This window comes from Tamandua tetradactyla, chromosome 7 (genome assembly GCF_023851605.1).
Source record: "Tamandua tetradactyla isolate mTamTet1 chromosome 7, mTamTet1.pri, whole genome shotgun sequence".
NCBI lineage: Eukaryota > Metazoa > Chordata > Mammalia > Pilosa > Myrmecophagidae > Tamandua > Tamandua tetradactyla.
This window is the reverse complement of record NC_135333.1, coordinates 79,204,514-79,226,030: the sequence shown is the minus strand read 5'-3', so window position 1 is coordinate 79,226,030 and position 21,517 is coordinate 79,204,514. Positions and strand designations below refer to the sequence as shown.

The window sequence follows — 21,517 nt, the reverse complement described above, 5'->3', positions numbered from 1 at the left end:
TATTCAAGTCCTTTCCATAACTATATCTACATCAAACTAGAAAAGTTCTTTCTTTTAAATACCATAACAATAAATAGCCTGCTCGACAAATTTCTTTTGTTTTAACTGTAGGAGATCCTTTTGGGTCTACATTTCTATGATTCTGTGAAACCTTGGTACAATTGCCTTATTTGCCCAGAAGTATAATTCTCTTCAAATGTTAAAAAAAAAAATCTATTTGACTTTTCTCTGAATAGCTTCTCCCAGTAGGCTGCCATGCTGGCCTAAATAACAGTCACCCCTGCACAGAAGGCTTTCAAAAAATGGGTACAAAGAGAAAATTGACAAGTATTTGTTGAAATTGAAAGTATAATATTTAAACACTGTTTGCAACTTTTACAAAGTCTACTGTGACTCGAGATGGTGATTTTATATAAATTGGCAATTACCCAGTCAGGGCAACAAGCTACAGACACTCCTCCAAAGTAACCTCTTCTTGCACATTTTTACAGGGGAAACAGAAAAGGACAGTGAGCAAACGACCAAATTTGAATGAGAGCTTGGCTCTCATGCCAGCTCTGATACGAAATAATTGTGTAAAGTTCAGTGTATACACATGGGGTATATCCTCCCCTCTGAGGCAGAGTTAGGATGGGAGCCAGGTACACTGTTCTTCATATGTCATCCTGTTATTGCTTGTACAGAACAGAAAATGGTAAGATTAGGCGTAAGTTAACACTGAATAAGCTTGAAACTGGGAAAAATAGATGGGGCATTGTCATCTGTTCCAATTACGGGTAAGTTATACTGATTCATGCTATTAGCATACAAATTTTAAAACTTTAAATCAGAATAAAATGTCTCTGGTTTATATATGTATTTTTTTCATCTAGAACACTGGAGGGGCAATTGAAAGGATGGATTGCAGTTAGAAAATTCTCTATCTCCATTTGTGCTGAAAATTATAAACCTTGTACATACAAGTCAACACAGCAATAGTTAGGGAGTGAAAGGGTAGTTGATTTGGCTTATTGAGTTGTTTGGAGATGGGTAAGGACCCAACTCTGTGGTGAAATTTAAAGCTCTAAAGATCTATACTCAAGGGTTGGAAGGCATGGTTGTGTTGCTGTGTTTTTTGTTTTCCTGGACTATCTCGAGTTGCCTCGTTTAGGTCAGGGGTACCTAAGCAATCATTCATGGAGCTTGATTCAGTTCTTCTTCCAGGGTGACAGGTTTCTGCAAGTCTAATATAATTTTAATAGGGAATCAGGTCTTCCTGAAATCTGTTTCCTTAGGTTTTTTTTTTTTTTCTCTGCCTGAAATACAAAACCCAGAGAGACAGATGACAATGGCTTCCACAAAATCTCTTTCTTCACCTTTAACATCTCCCTTTATTTTTCTATTATTGCCAATATAGTACAGCTATGGATCACACATGATGGTTGACCATCTGAGCTGGGTTTGACCACCACAGCCTCTGGTGCTTAGGGCTACTGCGTCCAACCCCTGCAAGAGTGTATTTTTGCCTGAGCCTAGGAGAAGGACAATGCTGTGAGGATATTCTTGAATGCTCCCCCACGGAACATGAAGCATCAGCCACCCAGGCTGTAGTCACCTTTCCAAGCTTTCTAGGTTTCTTTCCCTGCTCAACTTAAATGCATCCTAACCCACTGCCATCCTACTTGTCGTTCTTTAACAGTTCCTCAGATAAACACTGTTCCTGACCATTTCCAGGCTCTGCTTTACCCTCCAACATTAGCTTGTGGTGCCTTTCTTTCAACTCCCACCATTTCTCTACCTTGTGAAATGCAATCTTGTTTAATTCCTGCACAAATGACAAGGATTCCTGGTACTGCAGCACAGTTCTACCAACTGATGGGCTGTCTTCTCTTTGTTGCATAGAACTTCACACTAGTTCTTTAGTAGACTGGGCTAGTAGACTAACCCAGGGATATTCATCTCAGCATCTTCACAGTGAAGGTATCCACTTTCACTGAAGAGGGAGGGGTCTTTGAATCTGAGCTTGCTATCTATTTCATGAACCATCTCTGGGATTCTAACAAGTTGTATATTTCAACGTAGGCATGAAAATATAGCATGGGCCTTTGGTAGTTTTTTGCAGAAATTGAAGTTAGGCACTTAGTAGGTTTTACTTAATTTTTATTCACACCCTTCTTTCCTTCTCCTTTAGAGGTATATCTGCCTACTACTTGCACACACACACACACACACACACACACACACACACATGTATTTACCTCTATATGTTAAACTTCACTTTCAGGAAATGACATATGCTTCTGTTTGGCATGATTTATATGTTAATAAAGAGAAATCAAATACAAAGGCTGAATTTATTAATAAGCTAAATTAGGGTTAATTTTATAGAACAAAATTTTCAATTATTAAAGGAATAATTCTCTAGGTTTCCTTCAAAGAGATAATATTTCTAGTTCATTTAAAATATGGTCAATTTTTTATTGTTTCTAGCTTCAATCTAGGAAATTAGAAGTCCATCCTTGGACACAATTAAATACTAAAAGCACATGGTGAATCTAACTGTACAACAATTAGAAACATAGTTCAAAATGATGTGCAATATTTTTATATTTTCCTTTGTATATTTTCAACTGTTTAGTGTTTCCTTTTTCTATCTTTTTATAACTTCCACAATATCTGTATCTCTATGACAGTGAAGTCCGTGTTAGGACCTAACTGGGAGAGAACAATAGGTTCAACTCTCTTCAGCCTTGTTACGTTTCAGCTTTTTAACCTTAAAACAAAAGAATGTTTAAAGTGTTTTCATTTTCTGTCACTATATTCCTTAGCTTAAAAAGTGAAATAGAAAAGAAGAAGTATATTTGTAATAGACAAAAAGGCAATTGCCCTTCTCAATCTGTGAAAAATGTTCCTTTCCTCCTCACATAGCAAATTCGATAAAACTTCACCATCCAGCAGTCAAAAGTTAAAGATCTTTTCAGTTGATTATAATTTCATATCCTCACGAAACCAAACTTTTCTTTCTGTATTAATCTCTAGTTATTCTAAAAAGAGGGGGCTTTAAAAAATGTAGGGTATTTTAACTGTTGTATCTGTCTATAAATATTACATATTTACTGTTAAATTCATGTGTACTCAAAAGTTAGTGAATGATTGCCTGAATTTAAGAAAAGAAAATTTGATCTTTGTTTGGAATTAAAGTTTGCTGCAGTGGTATTTATTTATCCATTTCCCCCCAAATAATAAATTAATTTGAGTCAAATACTCTGCTTTCCATTGGCTTGGGGAATTTGATTTAGTGACTTGAGCCACTGACCTGGGAAAAAAAATCTATAGAAACATCTGGTGCTGTGAAATAAAAGACACTAATACAATGAACACTCATTCCCCCACCCCCATGACTGTAGTAATCATATTCATTATTCCTATGTTAAATGATTATATGTCTTGAGTTTTTCTCTACTCCCCCACCCCTAGGAACTTTAGAAATGGATAAACACTAAATCACGTAGAGTTCACCAGATTCATGACTATGTTGCAAAAGCTATTGAGCATTTAGTAAGAATGCTGAATTTTCTGGGTGCTGTTAATAAATGTTTGTTTTAGTTGTTACTGTGTCAATAGTACACAAAAAATTATGAAATAGGGAGCTTTTGTATAGCACATAGATAGGCTGAGCTTTTACCCATAAGAAAGTTGTGTGTTTAGTTTTTATCTTCCTATCTGTGTTTAGATTGTCAATATCAGGTAACAGAAGAAAAAATGGAGTGGAAAAGGGGCAGAAGCATCCTTTGGGATTCCTGCAAATAGTAATATGTACTATTGTTGTATAGATGATAATTGTCACCTTTTGTATCATAAGTCTACCTTTGCTGTGTATCAGAAATAAGATAAAGGCCATATTACTTAAAGCCTATTATGAGCATAAATGGTAGGGAACAGGCTAGCCCATAAATTGGCAAATTAACCCCTGCCATGGCTTAATAATCTGTAAGACATCTTAAAATGAGCAAAATGGATCAATGACCTTATTTTTTTCCTTACCATAAATTTATGAGACCGCACTCTCTGATTAATTTAGGTCAAAATTTCAAAATGACTTCCATTTTTAAATAAAGCTTTGTCTGTCTCAGTGTACTACTGTGAGCTCTTAGGCCATCCTTTACGTAGAAGGTGAGCTTGTATAAGCACTATAAGCAATTGTTTACAGAGCTCTCCAGCTTAAATGGAAAAGTGCATCAGTGTTAACATCCTTATAATTGAGTCTGGGAGGGATGATTGGGAAGGAAGGGGTTACAAGAATTTGGGGGATTGTGAATAGTCTAAATGAATCAGATAAGAGACTATTCTTGAATATTTCTTAGGCATTTCTGAAAAATTTCTTGCAAATGAGTACGATGCATGACAAGCTTAATTGCTATCTATGAAATTCTTTTTGCCTGAGAATCTAAATGTTACCTTTGAAAGGAAAAGGAAAACATTATAGATTTTGAAAACTCCATTTTATATAATAGTACTTTATTTCCTTTCCCAGAAGTACCTTGTTTTTGCCCCACTGAGAAAAAGGAGAGCATGAATGTGGCTATAGAATGATCTCTTGATCCTTGGACAAAACTGAGGAAAAAGTCTAACAAACGCATTGTTTTGCAGTAAATTAGATCAGATTTCCGCATCTCCGCACTCAGTCTGTGAGCTGACAGTTCAGTAAAATGTTCCCTTGTAAGGTTCGCCCTCTTAGGAAAAGGGGCAATAATTCATCATTAGGATTTCAGAGTCCAGGTGTAGATGGAAACTGATGGAGCCTCCAGCGAGGCAGAGAAAGTGCGTGGAAGAAGAAAATTTTATCTGAAGCCTAATTCCCTGGTTACAGCAGAGAATAATTAAGATAATATTGCTTCAAGAGTCCTTTAATGATTAAAAATCACATATGCAGAATCCATAAATTGGAGGGCGACAAATTGGAAGGCTAGAACGTCAGAGAGCTGTTTTGTGCACATTGTAGTGGAAAGTACACTAGTGGCAGCTCGCGGTACGGGCAGCCACCAGAGACCGGGCCCATTCCAAGGACTTTGTTTAGATGCAACAAATCATTTGTCTGTTATTAACCCAGAGCTTGTAATTATGCAGATTGCCATAGATTTTCCTGGGCCTGGAAGTGAGATTGAGGGTTGTTCACAGTATAGCAGGCAGCTCAGGGCTGGCCATGCATTACTGAACTTGCCACATTTATCATGTTGACTGATGGCAGCAGAAGCAGGTCTCAGGTCCCAGTGGTTAATGTAGTGGGTAATTAACTGTCATTTGCCTAGTAATAGGCTGATGATCAATGGTTTGTGTGGAAACAAATTCTAATCAGGTAGCTGATAAATGCTCAGCTAGTGAGAGCAATTGAAATTGGGGGAAACTATGTCCAGAATTTCAAAACGGTATTGTGAGTGAGTGTGTGTGTGTGTGTGTGTGTGTGTGTATGTAGGTGTGTGTTTATTAGGTATAAGCAAACTGAGTAATTCTTTAAAACTGCTTTATCTCAGATTAGCCATAATTTATATCCAAAAGCATATCTCTATTCATAGAATAAAGAACTTCAAAAAAATCCTGTTTTTCAGAAAAAGAATTAGAGAACAGAAGAAACAAATGGCACATGTGTGATGAACGAACTAAGAAATTCTGCTTACAAAAGAATAGAATGAAAGCTTTCATTTGTGAAGCTTTTATTTTTAATGATGCCGGTAGGGATGCGAGATGATAATATGCTTTCAATGAAGTTCTTTGAAAAGAAAATATATTTCTCAAAATCTGGGGGGCAAACTGAGAACACTAGGGTTACTAGAGTTATAGTCTTCAAAATGAGCATACCAAAATGTTTTACAAATTCTTTAAGGAAAACAAATGTCTAACAATTTTGAATTTGTCTATCTGGAATAAAAACCTTGCTGGCTTTTTATCAAGCATGCAGTTTATACTAGAAAAACGTTGGAAAAACATTTACAGTTTCTACCCTCAAGGCGCTTATGTTCTTCAAGAGACAATCTACCAAAAACATGAGCATAAACATTTATTACACGTTTTGCCAGACGCTCAGAAACCATTCTCAACTGGTTCTAACAATTGCCATGAGCCTGGTAAGAGGAAACAGTTATAAACTGGAAAGTGAATCTGCATGCCTTAAGCAAAGGTCTATCTTTGGAGTATATAACAAGTAATAAGAGAAACTTCAGTATGTTGGTGCACAGTCCTTTAAATTCAATAAAATGAAGGGCTAAGATTTTTTAAAGTACATTTTTATAACTAAAATGAGTTCTCTCGATAGCACCTTTGAATTCATTAGTTTAGAACTGCTTTTAATTTGGTCTTTCCCATGAGAGCCATTATATTTTCTCCTGTCAGACTGATGCTGGGGAAAAAAAGAAAACTGGCAGATGTGATGTTTTTCATCTAGTTTGCTTCCTAGTTAAAAAGTGTATTAACTACTATGCACAGAATATTATTTATAATAATTCTTCACCACGATTAACAACTTTAAATAAATTTGGTTTAAATATTGCCAGTGCAAATGGATAAAGTACTTTATTTCCTTCCATTATGAAGCTGTAGAGACATTTTATATTCTACTACTTTTTAGGTCATTACAGTAACTATTTTCAAGAATCTACAGCAAATAGGATTTTTTTTTTTGAAAACACCTTTTTTCCCAGACAATTCCAATGGTTCTTATAGTATATTATGTTTCAACTCCTGGTCTAGCTGTATATGGTTTACAGCCTCATTTACTTTAATGTGCTTCTGGAATAACATGATCACAGCTACAGTATGGGTTAGAGCCATAAGGTGCATCCACTGCTAATGTTTTTTGATCATTTAAATGGCTTGTTCACAAGGGTTCTTAATAATAATGGCAAACCTTTCAGTGACTAGATTTCAAAAAACAGTGACTTTTTCAAGTGGGTTTCTTTTCCAACTAAATTGTTTAAGGTATGGCATTCAGATCAAAGTTACATTGCTTTTATATTTAACGTATACTCTCAGAAGTAGATTTCTGCCATAGATTCATCACATTTGACTTCTGTGATTGTATGATGAGGTCCTAAAGTATTTGTCTTTTCCTTTTTTCCCTTCAAACATGATGCATCTTTCATCAAGACAGGTCAACTGGTTATGTATTGATGAAGCATATTTACATATATACCTAAGACAAAACCCGTTTGTGTACAACATAAGGGAACGTGTGTTGGTGCCCTTCCAGGGTGCACAAGCATCTTCTCCACTCACAATCTTAGAGTTTCCTGCCAGAGTTTGAAGACAATGTTTATTGTTCCAGGCTCTTCGGTGTAACGGGAAACTGTGCTGCCTGTAGTAAACTCATCCCTGCCTTTGAGATGGTGATGCGAGCCAAGGACAATGTTTACCACCTGGACTGTTTTGCATGTCAGCTTTGTAATCAGAGGTAAGCAGATTTCCTTTTGGCTCTAAAAGATGGTAAGCCTCTCTCTGCTCTCTATTTACTTAATAGGTGGGAATTATATTAGCCCACTTTACTTAAAGCAATTAATCTCAGCATTTCTGTTTTCTGCAAACAGTCATTCAGTGCCAGATACAAACCACTGGAGGAGGAGAAAGGTCTTAAGACTGCACTTCTACCTGAAAGAAATACGTAACAGTGTGATAGAAAATGGAAATACTTCTATAGACGTTTAGTCTTGCTATTCATTATTTGTCTTTTTAAAGAGTTAATTTTAAAATCTTTATTTTTTTCTGTACTACTTCTATGAGCAAACAGATTTTCACTGGAGCAAATATACAGGAATTTGTGGCATGTATTTTGTATTCATCTCACTTTTTTTTTTATAGTTGTAGTTCCCCTATCTTTTGATTTCGCATCTTGAATTTTAACCTTGTTCTGTATGTATAATTTAAGTTGCTTCAAATCTCTGGGGGCGAATGTAACTAATAATTAAACCATTATCAGCGTTGGAAAAACAGAAATGGAGACAGCATTGGAAAATGTATTGCTCAAGGAAACCGAAGACCTGAATTCTAGTCTGGGCTCTTCCACTAACCACAAACTGATCTTTACCTCACTGGGCTTCAGTGTTTTCATTTGTAACATGAGGGACCTGTCTTGGTCAGTGAATCTCAGAGAACTCTCAGCTCAAAATTATTAAGACTTACTTCCATTTTTCCTTATTCCAAGTTATAACTTTTTATTTTCAGTGGGAACTCCATATGACTGGTAACCATTTAATGTGGAAAATATTAGAATAATAAAATGTACATATCATTTAAAAATCCAACATTGCAAAAATTAATAGATTTGATAGATTTTTAATGAAAACAAATCCAGTGAGAGAGTCTGTGAAGGCACTCCTGGATGTATTAGATGATAAGTAAATATTAGTTGCGCCAAGTTCTCAGACTTTGTAATTTGTCCACAAAGAATCTTCTTATGAGGCCTTGTAGAGTAGTTGAAAGGGCAGGATGAGAACCGCATTGAAATTCCAGCCCCAACATATATTAGCTGTGTGATCTTGGGTATGTTATTTAGTTTGCCTGCATGTTTTTTTTTATCACTTATAAAATGGAAATAATAATAATACTCATCTTGCAGATTTTGAAAATTAAATGAAATAATATATTAAATACCAGAACATGACAGATTCTTAAAAGTTAATTCTTTTACCTTGATATTTACAATTTAATTTTACTAAATAATATTTCACTAACTTGGTTTTCACACATGCACTCGGTAATATCTCCAGCTAAGTGCAGATATTCAGAATGTAGCCCAAAATACGTTAAAAAGTATAGCTTGCCCAGGAAATAATACAAGAAGTCATTTTATAAAATCTTAATTCTTCCCAACAAATGCTTGGAAACAAAGTAGGTTAATTCAGTTAATGGTAACATTTAGTCAAAGGTGAATGGACAAAATGCAAGTTTTTTTTTTGTAATGATATGGATATAAAAACACAAATATCACACATACACATTCATATGCATGTGTAAATATTTATGTATATATTTTAAATGTGTATTAGTAGTAAATTTAGAATTTTATTTACTTTTCACATTCATCTACTAATTGCATCCATTATCCAGTTATCTTGATTCAGTAATAAAATTTACCAATTTTCTACTTATAAAAGCTTACATATTCATAGAACATTTGGAAAATAGAAAACCATAAAGAACATTGCCTGATGTCTCGCTATTCTGAAAAGATATTTTAATATTTTGGCATGTATCCATCTATATATATATATATGACTTTACACAAAGTTAGGTAGTATTTTAAAAAGTGACAGAAAAGCCTCTATATAGGATCCTATTTGGGTTTTTTTCCAGTTAACATATATTGTGCAGCCTTTTTACCTGCCATTAAAAATTCTTATAAGAAACTTTAAGGTTTCTTGTGTTTGGTTTCATAGACAGAGGATCACTTATTTAATCAGTCTTCTATCACCAGATGTATAAGTTATTTTTCCAAAGTTTTTAATTATCGATATCATCAATGTAATATGTACTCTATAAATAAACAAATACTCATATCTGTGTTATCTTGTGAATGGATACATTCACAAGAGCATTATTAATTGGACAAAATGTTTCCCAGAAAAGTATACAAATTATTCCCACACCAGAAATGTACAAAACTATGCATTTCCTCACATTCTCTCTAACACTGGAAATTATTATTTAAAAAGAAATCTTTGACACCTTGAAAGGTGATATCTCATCATTTTAAATTAGCATTTGTTTGATTACTAGTGGCCTTTTGGTATTTCCATTTTAGGGAATTGCCTGTTTTATGCCCTTGTCCATTTTTCTACTGTGGCAGGCTCACTCACCGACTTTATCCATGTTCTATACAGAATATTTAAACATCATTCAAGTGCTAAAATCAGCCTAAATTCCATTATGATACAAAGTAATTGTAAGTTGTTAATGCTATTTACAAATCATATATCAATTTTACTTCACTGCTGAAATAGTTATGCTCACAATTAAGTCTATCTCCTCAGTAGAATTCAGTCAAGTAAGACAAACACTCCTAAATTTTGACTTTAAAACTGTTCACATTCTTACTGCTGCAAAATACTATTCTAATGTCATTATTAAAGTACCTAATATATTTCTATGTTCACTTCAGTTATTGCATGCCATAATGGGACTGCATATCTTTAGTGCTGGTTATGCACAATTAGCGCTTAGTTATTGTCTTGTCACTTCAGCCCCTACAAGATAAACTTCTTTTATGCAAGAAGTCAGCTAATCTTCATCAGTCAAGCAAAGCAGACAATTTTTGTTACCCTGAATACAGAAGCTTTTGAGTATAGGAAATTCTCCTTTTAACTTTGAGGTTTGCCTGAGAAATCTTCTTCAATAAAATCGTAATGATGCATGAGCCTATATATTCAGCAGCCAAATCATCATCACAATTTTGCATTTTTTCAAGTGAAACACTATGGAAATACATAATTATAAGTACGTTCCCTCAAGCAAACTTCACTGACATCTGAAGTGATGAAATTATAAATGATTACAAATTATATCTAGTAATTTCATCTTAACTTTAAACTCAAAGTATCAACAGCATCCAAAGCATTCCCTAATGTTTAAAATAGGAATAACAACAGCTTCTCAGGATTGTTTGTCTCTTGTACAAATCCTTTCTACCTTTTTTTTTTTTTTGGAAGGATATGGCTGACGATGTGAATCATGAATACAACATTTTAAAATTTCTCAATTATAAAAGGAAACTAAAGAAGTTTTTTAAACCTCTTTTATAATAACTTGAATCCGATTCAGACTTGGAAAATTCTGTTTAATGGGTTAATTTCTTAAAAGTAAATAAGCCCCTCTTCCTCAGAAAATGTTGTAAACCTGAATGATAGTTCCATAAAAAACAGAAAAGACATGCTTATTTGTAATAAAATTACCATAGATGTATAAAACCTTACACTGTTTCATTTGGTTTTACTCAGTGCCTTCTGTATGGCAAGCACTGTGCTAGGCTCTGTGGAAACACAGGTCAATAGAACCACGTTTCTTTCTAAGAGGTGTTCAGAGCCACAGGAGAGACCAGACATCAAAGACTCACAGTACAACGTAATCGATGCTAAACAGATCTATACTGAAGGAAAAGAGAGCCTCCCTTTTTGAAGTTTTAGGGAGGCGGTCATCAAAGGGTTGATGTGCTGAGTTTTAAAGAAAGAACTCATCAAGATGGATGGGATATTTGAACACTATCTTCTTGTGGGGTGGGGAAGGTGAGGGAACCAGAAAGCATGAGGGAAGGGATTTCCAGGCAGAGAAATAGCACAGGAGGCTTGGAGGTGTGAAGCATTTGACTCCTCCATCCCCTTACCGAAAGTCTCCTTTGAGATTAGGTCTCAAAGCTCTTTGGAGAATGAGGTGAGGAGCAGGTAGAGGTGAAATTGTAAAGATAGGAAGTTGATGAATGGATGTCACAATAAATACAAATTTAAAGTATTCATCTAAAATACGTGTGCTAAATAAAACTTTTCGATTCTTGAATAAATCTAAATTTACTATTTATTGACTGCCCACCCCCACCTTAAATGGTAGTACAATTTATGGTGGTACTGTAAAAGTTTCAAAAGAAATAAAATTCCTGGTCCTCTACCACAGAACTGTCAGATTGGGAAATGTGTTACATTTATGGGAAAGTTTGAGATGCCAAAGTAGTAAATGATATACCAATAAATAAATGCTTTGGGAAAGATCAAGATGGGTTAGTATGGTCAGGGGATATTGATGGGAGGAATGGAAAGGAAGAAATTTTAGCTTTTACATAAGGAACAGCTTAGGTAAAAGTGAAAAGATTATCATTAGCAAATAATAACAAATTCATAGATGGTAACTGATCCTACACCTAGCATTGTTCTGAATATTCTACATGCATGTAAATCACTTAACTCATTTAATTCTCAAAATAACCCACAAGTAAGTAATAGCATAGCCTCCTTCTCTAGCTAAAGAAACTGAAGCACAGAAAATGTAACTTGCCCAAGATTACACAGTGACAAAACAGTAAATTTAAGATTTGAACCCAGGGAGTCTGGTTTTCCTCTCTGGATTTAGAGCCCACGTAAGGTCCCTAGCTCAGGTCAAGAAGGGTATTTTATGTTTCTCACTAAAATAAAAATGTGAATCGGAATAGTGGAGTTAAAATAAGGGAGGTTTGAATAATTTATAGCAGGATTTGGGGTGTGGGTAGTCTAACTGGATGCAGAAAAGGACTGGTAGAAATTGAGATGTATAATGATAGCAGGAATGTCAGTGGGAAAGAGAGTCAATTTGTTCACAAGTATACAGTGGTGGAACAAGTACATAACCTGAGCCTCTTACGGAAAGCAAAGTACCGTATTGAAATCATCTGAGGATGCAACATTGGAGAAGAGACAGTATAAACTACAGAGGATCCCCCCCTCTTTAAAGTATGTTGGAGATGGAAACTTATTATAATTGACAGTTATTAATTTACAGAAAGATGACCAACTTAACATTTTCAGTTTTTAGAAAAGATGTTATAAATGAAGGTTTCTCAGCATAGGCTTTTGATAACCTGCTTAAAACTACCTTAAGCCCATATTTTATTGTATAAGGATGATTTATTAATTTTATTTATTTTCTTTATTTCTCAAATCTCTAAGCCCATTTAAATCCAGATAGAATCACTCTGAAATATCTCAAAATTAACTGTTATTCATTCCAAAGTATCAAGATTAAATGGCTAAATAATCTGAATGGGCATCTTTTTTATTTCTTAACATTTTTTTTTTCGAATGAGGGTAAAACTAATTGAACTGACCATACCAGAAGCAATTAGGATTAGATTAAAAGAAAGATTATCAATTTATTTTCAGGAATTTTAGCCTGACCTGTTGATCTACTAATACAGTATCCTCTAGCTATCATGCTTATTTTTTTTTTCTGCAAATGCTAAATCTCCTAAGAAGTTGGTTATATAACATTAGAAATTGGGTTCTCTTATAAAGTCACAATTGCTAATTATTTTGTTAGAAGTATCTACCTTGCTATTTCTCAGACTTCTTCATGTTATATATGGTACTTTTTAAGGAGGATGCCAATTCTAATTGTATAATTTATTCATAAAATATTCTTAACCATAGCTTTTAAGGCTATTTTGCTTGAATTATCTATAAGTGCAACATTCCTCACCCACGTTCTATTTCATCTTTACTTTTAAGTATAAATAGAAATGCACATAAAGTGTACTTTTATCTAACTAGCATATTAGCAACAAAATTTCTGAATAGGAATATTTCACATATATCCCACGTATCTTACAGATAGCTCATTGAATGGTAGGCAGACTTTTTAAAAGTCATGCAAAGGAATAATTGGAAAGCAAACAAACAAAAAAACCCACAATAAACACTACCACCATGTAATTATTTCATCCTCATGCTCTATTTGTAGCCTACATGCCTTGCAGGTATGTAGGTAAAAGCATTGGTCTTGAACCCAAAGAAACCTGGGTTACTTTCCTACCTTTATCACAAATATTCTAAGTATGGAATCTTGGGCACCTGTTTCTTAAACTATTAGAGGAAGACTTAGTATTTGCATCTGAGAAGGGCAAAGACATCTACTTTCTAGATGGGATGTGAGAATTAAGTGTAAACACACATATATATACTTACATTAGCATATTGTAAGTACTCAATGAAAAGTGGCTATTTTCATTCTCTGCTTTCAAACACTGAAGTAAGGATTTACATATTTTATTTCTGTTCCTTACCACAATCTTGCAAAAACGGCTGATATGAAAGAAAGCTGAAATTTCATCTTTGATAGCATAAGTAGGGGCTAGAATTTGAACCCTATTAATTGCAATATATCTTTCTGCCTTTCGCATACCTCTCACTTGAACCTCTCTACAATCAAGTGATGCAGCTTCTTTTATCTTCCATACAGAGGAAGTAGGAAATGTGCACATGCCTCGCATTGGGTAGGTGATAGAGGCAGGACTTGGAACCAGATCCTCTGATCTTTGGCTCCATATTTCCCACTGTAATTATCTTGAATTTATTAATCTATAAATGAAACATCTATATTTCAAGGCCTCTGAAGGCAATCATATATAAACCAATACTAATAGATGAACCATGTTTTATTTGATGGCTAGTAGAATTTCTTGGCCAATTAAAAGAATTAAAGCAAAATTTTAGACAATATGAAGTTGGAGACGAATTTTTCTGGATTAGTTTGTTTTTAGGAAAAATGATCCAGTTATTAGTTCAAGTTAATTTCAGCATAATATAAATTGATAATTGTGAACAGTAATCAAACATTCAGCAGGCTACTTTACATAATCTACACATAAGAGAATAGTATCTAATTTTGCTACTTAGGACTCTGCAACAACAGAATTATTTCCTTTCATTCAATATTTCTTAGTAATTGGGATGATCTACGGAAGCTGGTTTATTCAAGAACCATTTTTTTAAAGTGCAGTATTTAAAGTGTGTAGTTTGCAACTAATAAAAAAAAGATATACTAAAACCCAAACAAACAAATCCAGGATTTCAAGATCAGTGCATATTCTGTACTTTCAATCATCATCAGCAGCAGGCAGTAATCCCAGAAAAAAAGTAAATTCCACAGATAAACAGACCAATTTTCCTTTAAGAGGAAAGCTAATTCTTTTCAATCTACTTTTTTTATTACACTATTTTCCCCTCTATCTGTTTAGCTAGTGTAAGGATAAATTTCCAAAGCTACCCAGTTAGAAAATAAATAGGTTCACCCTTTGTCTAGCATTCCAATCTTTGCAAATGTAAATCAGTCCAACTGCTCCTCATTTAAACCTTCAACTTCACAAAACATTAAAGGGTGGCTTTCACTACACAGTTTAATCTATCCACTAAGATTTCTGCTTGAACATCATTTGAAATTGACTCCCTGATAAAGAGAGACGACTATCAAGGGTCAGTGAGGTCAACTTGTATAATTACAAGTAGTTTTACTGGGTCAACTCTACCAGACAGCACTCTCTGAAGGTTAAATTGTTACAATTAAATATATATACAGATATCTCTAGAGTGATTTTATTGTTAAATGTACCAGAAGCAGCACAAGCATTTATTTCTGACCTTAATTGTGTCCAAAGTGTCACCATTTGGAAATTATACAAAAAGCATTTTTTAGAAACAGTCCAATCTTGCACTTTAAGCAATGCTTTATAAAGTAAAATGCATAATTAGCTACTGGAAACTAGTTTTATCTATCACATCAATATCAAGAAGTTCATTCCATTTACTCCCTCTGGTTTAATTGAAAGTGCTCTAAGAAATGACATCCACTATTTCGTAGTTGGTGAACTTGCCACAAACAAAGGAATATGGCATAGAAGCACAGTCTTATGGCTAAAGCGACTTTCACTTCAGAATGATCTCTTCCAAATTACTAGAATTTAATCACAATTTAATATACTAAAAGGAAACTATGGGAAGTTTTTAAATGAACTATTTTCTAACTGTTTGATTCAGTTTAATATCTTTTACTTTTTTTATTAAATGAATAAATGGCCAATGATGAAGCCTTCCATAATCATTGCAGTGAAATATTTTCATCACTTCTATTTTAATGAATGTAAATACAAATAAGTTCATTTCTTTCCCTTCAAAATAGTGTAAAATCACCTCTAGAGCCCAAAACGGTATCGTGGTGTTCCTAAGATTTTTATATATAAAGGTGGGATTTAAAATAGTATGCAGTGTTTCACTGAATGTAATAAATGGCTCAATTTTGGTAATGAAAGCAACTTCTAAGCTAAACTTTTAGATTCAGGGAATTACCATGTGAAATTATTGTTAGGAAAATAAAGCTTCAAGTCTATAGATCTAAAGTGAAATGGTCTTAACACATCTCATTTTTTTAAATGTTTGCAGATTTTGTGTTGGAGACAAATTTTTCCTAAAGAATAACATGATCCTTTGCCAGATGGACTACGAGGAAGGTTTAATGAAAGAAGGTTATGCACCCCAGGTTCGCTGATCTTTCACCATCACCCCATTAAGAATACAAAGCACTACATTCTTTTATCTGTTTTGCTCCACTTGTATATAAGAATTGACACAGGAGCCTACTGAATAGCGTAGATATAGGAAAGCAGGATGGTTATATGGAATAAAAGGCGGACTGCAACTGTATGTAGTGAAATTGCCCCCGTTCAGAGTTGAATGTTTATTATTAAAGAAAAATTAATGTACATATTGCTGGATTTTTTTGCTTGCTATTCGTTTTTGTGTCACTTGGCATGAGATGTTTATTTTGGACTATTGTACATAATGTATTGTAATATTTCAAGCACAAATGTAATACAGTTTTATTGTGTTACCATTTGTGTTCCGTTTGCTTCTTTGTATTGTTGCATTTAGTACAATCAGTGTTTAAACTTACTGTATATTTATGCTTTCTGTATCTACCAGCTATTTTAAATGAGCTGTAACTTTCTAGTAAAGAACTGAAGAGCAAGTCTCACTAATGATACACATATAGATAAAGCAAGTCTATCAACATTAAAAATACTAAAAAATAAAGACAGACACACAAAGCATTTTAGCAACATCCATTACTTATTGCCACTATGATTTTTAAAAAGTCTGATTCAGAAAAGTGTTCTGCCTGTCCAGAATAGTCCCCTATTTTCAGGGGGTTAAAGATCAGCTTTAAAAAAGATGCATAAAAATTTCATCTTGAAGAACTTTCGTTTTTAACCAACATGAAAAGTGCCATTTTTTAGAATAACTTGAAAGCTTAACAGTTATCCTTTTATTATCATTTTTGTGTGTTCTTTATCGACACAGTGGCTTTCATTTTGTTTTGTTTTGGTTGCTTTTTGGTTATTTTCTTCAGCCATTCACCCCTTATGTGAACTAGTGCCTTTGGGTATCATGTAAAATTTTTCCAAAGGGTTACTTTAAAAAAGGATTCCCACAATTGTGAGAAAACTTTAACAATGATAAATTCATATGAATTTTCCCCAGGCCCCTCCACAGGAGCTAAAGATTTAATAACTGACAATAAATATATGGCACTAAAAGGATTTAAGTGTGAATCTACTGAAGCCACACCACATTAATGGACAGTAACATTATGATCATATTTGAACAGTGAGGTTATAGAGCAACAGAACACCTTTAGAATCTGCCAGAAGTGCAACAAAAGTATTCATAAAAAAGCTGAGAACTGACTATATATTTTTCTGTAGTTACCTGCCATTTGTTTTAATGTTCAAAAAGTGAACACTTTACAAGTTTAATGTCTCTTACTCTCTCACTGCTTTCTTTAAGTAATTACCCACTTGGAATATATCACACTTAGGCTGAAATCTGTCGTTTCATTTTTTAAAGGTGAAATATTATTCATTTACCTACATATACCTGATAAAGGCTTTCTAGAAACTAATTATGGAAATGATTATTTAAATTACAGTTAAGGAAATAAAAATGAAAATATGGTCCCCTCTTTTTTGGTTGTTCACATTTTGCGCCTTTGTTTCTGTTTCCTGTCATCAGGACTACTTTTTGATAAATCTAATTCCATACAGACATGATGAAGCATACTTTTACTGCAGCAATTTAGTGCTGTGGATTTTTTTCTTTATTTCTTCTTGATCACTTATAAAGGCAACAGTATTTCCCAGGATTATTGGCATACATATTTTGTCCTACCAATACGTGCATTACCATTAAAGATCAAATGTTACATCTGAGTTTTTGGTCTGAGGCCAGAGTATTAAGCTGAAAATAATGCTGGTGTGGATTTGCGTTGTAAAACTATGCAAATAATCCTGGGAAATACTGTTGCCTTTATAAGTGATCAGGAAGAAATAAAGAAAATTTACAACATAGCTTTATTACAAAAATGCATGTGAATTTGGATATTGCCTCTCATTTAAAAAAAATGGTTCTGTGAAAAGTGAATGATATGTACTTTTACAAATGCTTCATGGTTAGAATGTTCAAGTTACATGTCTATCAAATTTGAGATACGCTGAAGGAAAATTTTCAAGAAGAGCTATTTGGGGCCCACAAAATAACTGTTAATTTAGCCTTAGAGAATTACCTTTATTTCATGAAAACAAAAGACTTGCATAGCAGAAGAGAAAAGTAAGAGGAGCAATAAGAAGTGGTTTTCATAATGCAGCCCTGCTGGTCTCCAATGAGAGTTGTTTAAAATTCATGTGGATGTAAAGTTTCCATTGTCAGTAACGTTTTTCAAATGATTTCTTGGATTTAAATGATTTTGCATATATTTATCATTAGGTCAAAATGCATAGAAATTGGAAACAAACTGCTTACAGCTTCTTGAAGCTGTTCAACTATCCTTGCCAGTCCAAAACAAAGCTAGGCTTTTGCAGTTTTCCTTTTGCTCAATCCTTTGGGAAATAAGTCTTCTGCTTTTTACCATAAACAAAATTACCCATCTGAATTAATGATTAAGGCCTTAATCTTCTTAGATTATTTTTAATCTCCGTGAAATTATGAAAGAAACAGGAATAATTTTACAGCTGTAGACATTTTACAGCTAATTGCCTATAAATAGTAGCGTTTTTTACCTGAAGCTCTAAGCTAATTGTCTTGACTACTCAAAGTCCCTGAATTGTTGTCAACTTTCCTCTTTGTGTTGTAGCCCTGACATCACTTAGCTTGTTATCTGATGCCTACAGTAGGACACCTCCGATGCTGCTCTGATTTCTCAAGCAGTGAAAGCTCCCCTTCCTGACAAGCAACCTATACAGGCTGCCTGTGAGAAAGGACTACATAGCACCCCTCTACCAGAGTGCTGGCTGAGTTTAAAAGCTGACCTGTGTTTGTAATTTCACTTTCATCTTATTTAATAAATATCTACTGGATTCTTTCATTCATTTTTTTATATTTGGATTTATGTTTTTAATAAAAGGGGCATTACACTGTTTCACTGCACTTAATTGGAACTATTAAGATGGTATCTAGAAAGTATACATTAAGTCCATGAAAAAGAAAAGAAGAAGTGTGTGAGAATATTTACTTGGTAAAGATAAAGCATATCAAGCGTCAAATGCTTTCTCCAATGTTTTATTTAGGCTCTCTCAGCTAGAGAGTTTGTAGTTATTTGCTTTTGTGAGGGAAGGGGGAAAAAAACTGCCAAAAATGAAGATAGCAATTGCTGGGTATAATTTTGTACATTTACACAAGCTTTTAGGGCTCTTTCTGAAGGCAACTGTTTTGCTATTGTCAGTTTAAATTTTGAATTTCCTATTTAATGAATTAAAACAAAAACTCAACTAAATCCTACATTTTCAAGGACTGGATTTTGCTATTTAACTGAAACAAGGAGCTGAATATTCTATCTGTAAGTAAAACACACCATACATAAATGGTTTCCTTTTAACTATCACTTTAGGCAAAACCACTTTGAATATTCACTTAAACAATTTCATAGAAATGATATAGACTGAACATGTTTAGTCTTCACTTCAGTAAGTTGCAAAACAATCTGCATGTTTATTGTAATAGGCCATTAATGCAGAATACAATCTTAGCAAAAGTCTTTTGATTACTTTTTCTTAAAAAACACCAGTTATTTTAAATAGGTTTTAATACAATTTGAAGTAATAGAAAGCAAATTCTTACTATAGTCTTTACACAAATTGATATGTACTGAGTACCTACTATGTGATAGCCTTTTTCCCTAGCACACAGCCTTCTATTGCAGACTTTTCACACATCAGCTAACTTTAAAGTGTCTTTTCATTGGTTTATACTCAGCTCAAGCCTGCTGATAATGAGCGCACAAAAGCAAATACAATCTTCTACCTGTTCAGCATGTCATTGGTTTGAAAACCCCAGAAAATATCTCAAGTAATCAATGTGTTCAGAGAATTATATCACACAAATTACTCATTAACTCAATAGCACATAATAAAAAAAGAACATCAATTAATTAATGAGTCACCCTCAGATCACTATGATTACAATATAGCTCTGTTGAAACAGCAATTATAAATGGAGCTGCTTTTCTTTATTCATTGTTTGCAATTGTCCCATTATTTGGCTGCAACCAGTGGCATATTTAACACATGCCTGTAGGTAATTGTGTGATTAGTAGCATAAATGAAGAATTCAGAGATCCTATTGCATATACGACCTTATAAATGATCAGAAAAAATAAGGAAAACTCATTTTTGCTATCGCTGTCTTTGAAGCCAAGTAATTAGAAGGGTATTATCTTTCCAAAAGGTTTAGTTTTGCACTTATAACCAAGATTTTATATTTCAGTGTTAAACACTGTAAGGACTAGCTGCTCAAAGACTAAAATATGCTTGAGTATTACCAATTTTGCAAATGTTTTGGAACCCCCAAAAGAACATTTTTGGTTTTGGTGGGCAGAGCTGGAAGAGTGTCTGGGAATTGGTAGCAGTAGGGAATGAGATTTAAAGAAATACCAAATATTGCATATAAAGTTGCCAACTAAAATTTCTCAACTATCTTGGTAAATGCCATTTCAATAGCTTATGGAATAATTATAACAGTTCCCTGAGGTAAGTAAGAAACATCTGCTGTAACACATAGCAGGTGTTAACAATTACACATCCTGAAATTTTTAAAAATGTTTTTAATTAGAAGAATTCTGTTTTCTAAAAAGGAAAATATGTTAAATTCAAAGATACTACTGTGTTGGGCGTGCAGATCACGTAATACACAAAATTGTAAAGCCCACATCATCTTGGATCAACAAGGTTTTGTGTTTGGTTCAGATCACTGCAATCAAAAGTGAATTGGAATTCATTGCACTTTTTACACAATTGGTATTCTGGGCCAAGGTGCTGAATACTCATGAAATTGGTATAGCAGAGCTGATTGCAGAATATTTTGACTTTATAGGCAAGGTGGTCGCAGTTAGCTATATCAAATTTAATGGACAAAGTACAAAGAAAAATGGGAACAAGAGACATTCAGATAATAGATTTTCCAAATCTTTTTTGCCCTGCTTCTAGAGAAAAGACTAAATCCACGTAATATAGAAACAGCTTCTTTGTAACATGTAACCTTATCATATGACCCATCTTCAATTGCTTTTAATAATAGCTAATTCTTACTGAGCATTTACCATTGTACCAGGTACCTTAACACCCAAGTAATCTGCACAACACCCCTGTCACATAGGTAATATTTATTCCATTTTATAGATTCTGAATAAACACAGATACTTTCCTTAACTTGCTAAGATCATTAACTAATAAGTAGTGGACATGAGATTTAAACATAAGCTTAAATCTAGAGACCTTGTGCTTAATCACTTTCTGTATCATTTCCTACAGGGTGATGCATTTTTGTAGCCCCTAGAAATAGCCAAGAATTAGATATAATTATTTGTGTTTGAGCAAAAATTCCAAATATTTCCAAAGTAATAACATCTTTAAAGATGAAAATTGGAAGTGAGTACGATCATGCAATCTGTTTGGGAGCTCTTTTGTTCACCTACACCATGAAAGCATTTATTT

The 21,517-nt window shown here is 33.8% G+C and overlaps 1 protein-coding gene across 4 annotated transcripts in view; it reads left to right on the top strand.

The window, feature by feature from the left end:
* LMO3 (LIM domain only 3) overlaps positions 1–18,920 on the top strand; it is a 55,281-nt gene extending 36,361 nt beyond the window's left edge. For all 4 annotated transcript variants that reach the window (XM_077167935.1, XM_077167933.1, XM_077167932.1 and 1 more), the window contains 2 exons: positions 7,298–7,423; positions 15,918–18,920. In XM_077167935.1, coding sequence (XP_077024050.1) covers positions 7,298–7,423; positions 15,918–16,023 — 232 coding nt within the window. In that variant the 3' untranslated portion in view covers positions 16,024–18,920. The remainder of the gene's footprint in view (positions 1–7,297; positions 7,424–15,917) is intronic.
* The last annotated feature ends 2,597 nt before the right edge of the window (positions 18,921–21,517 follow it).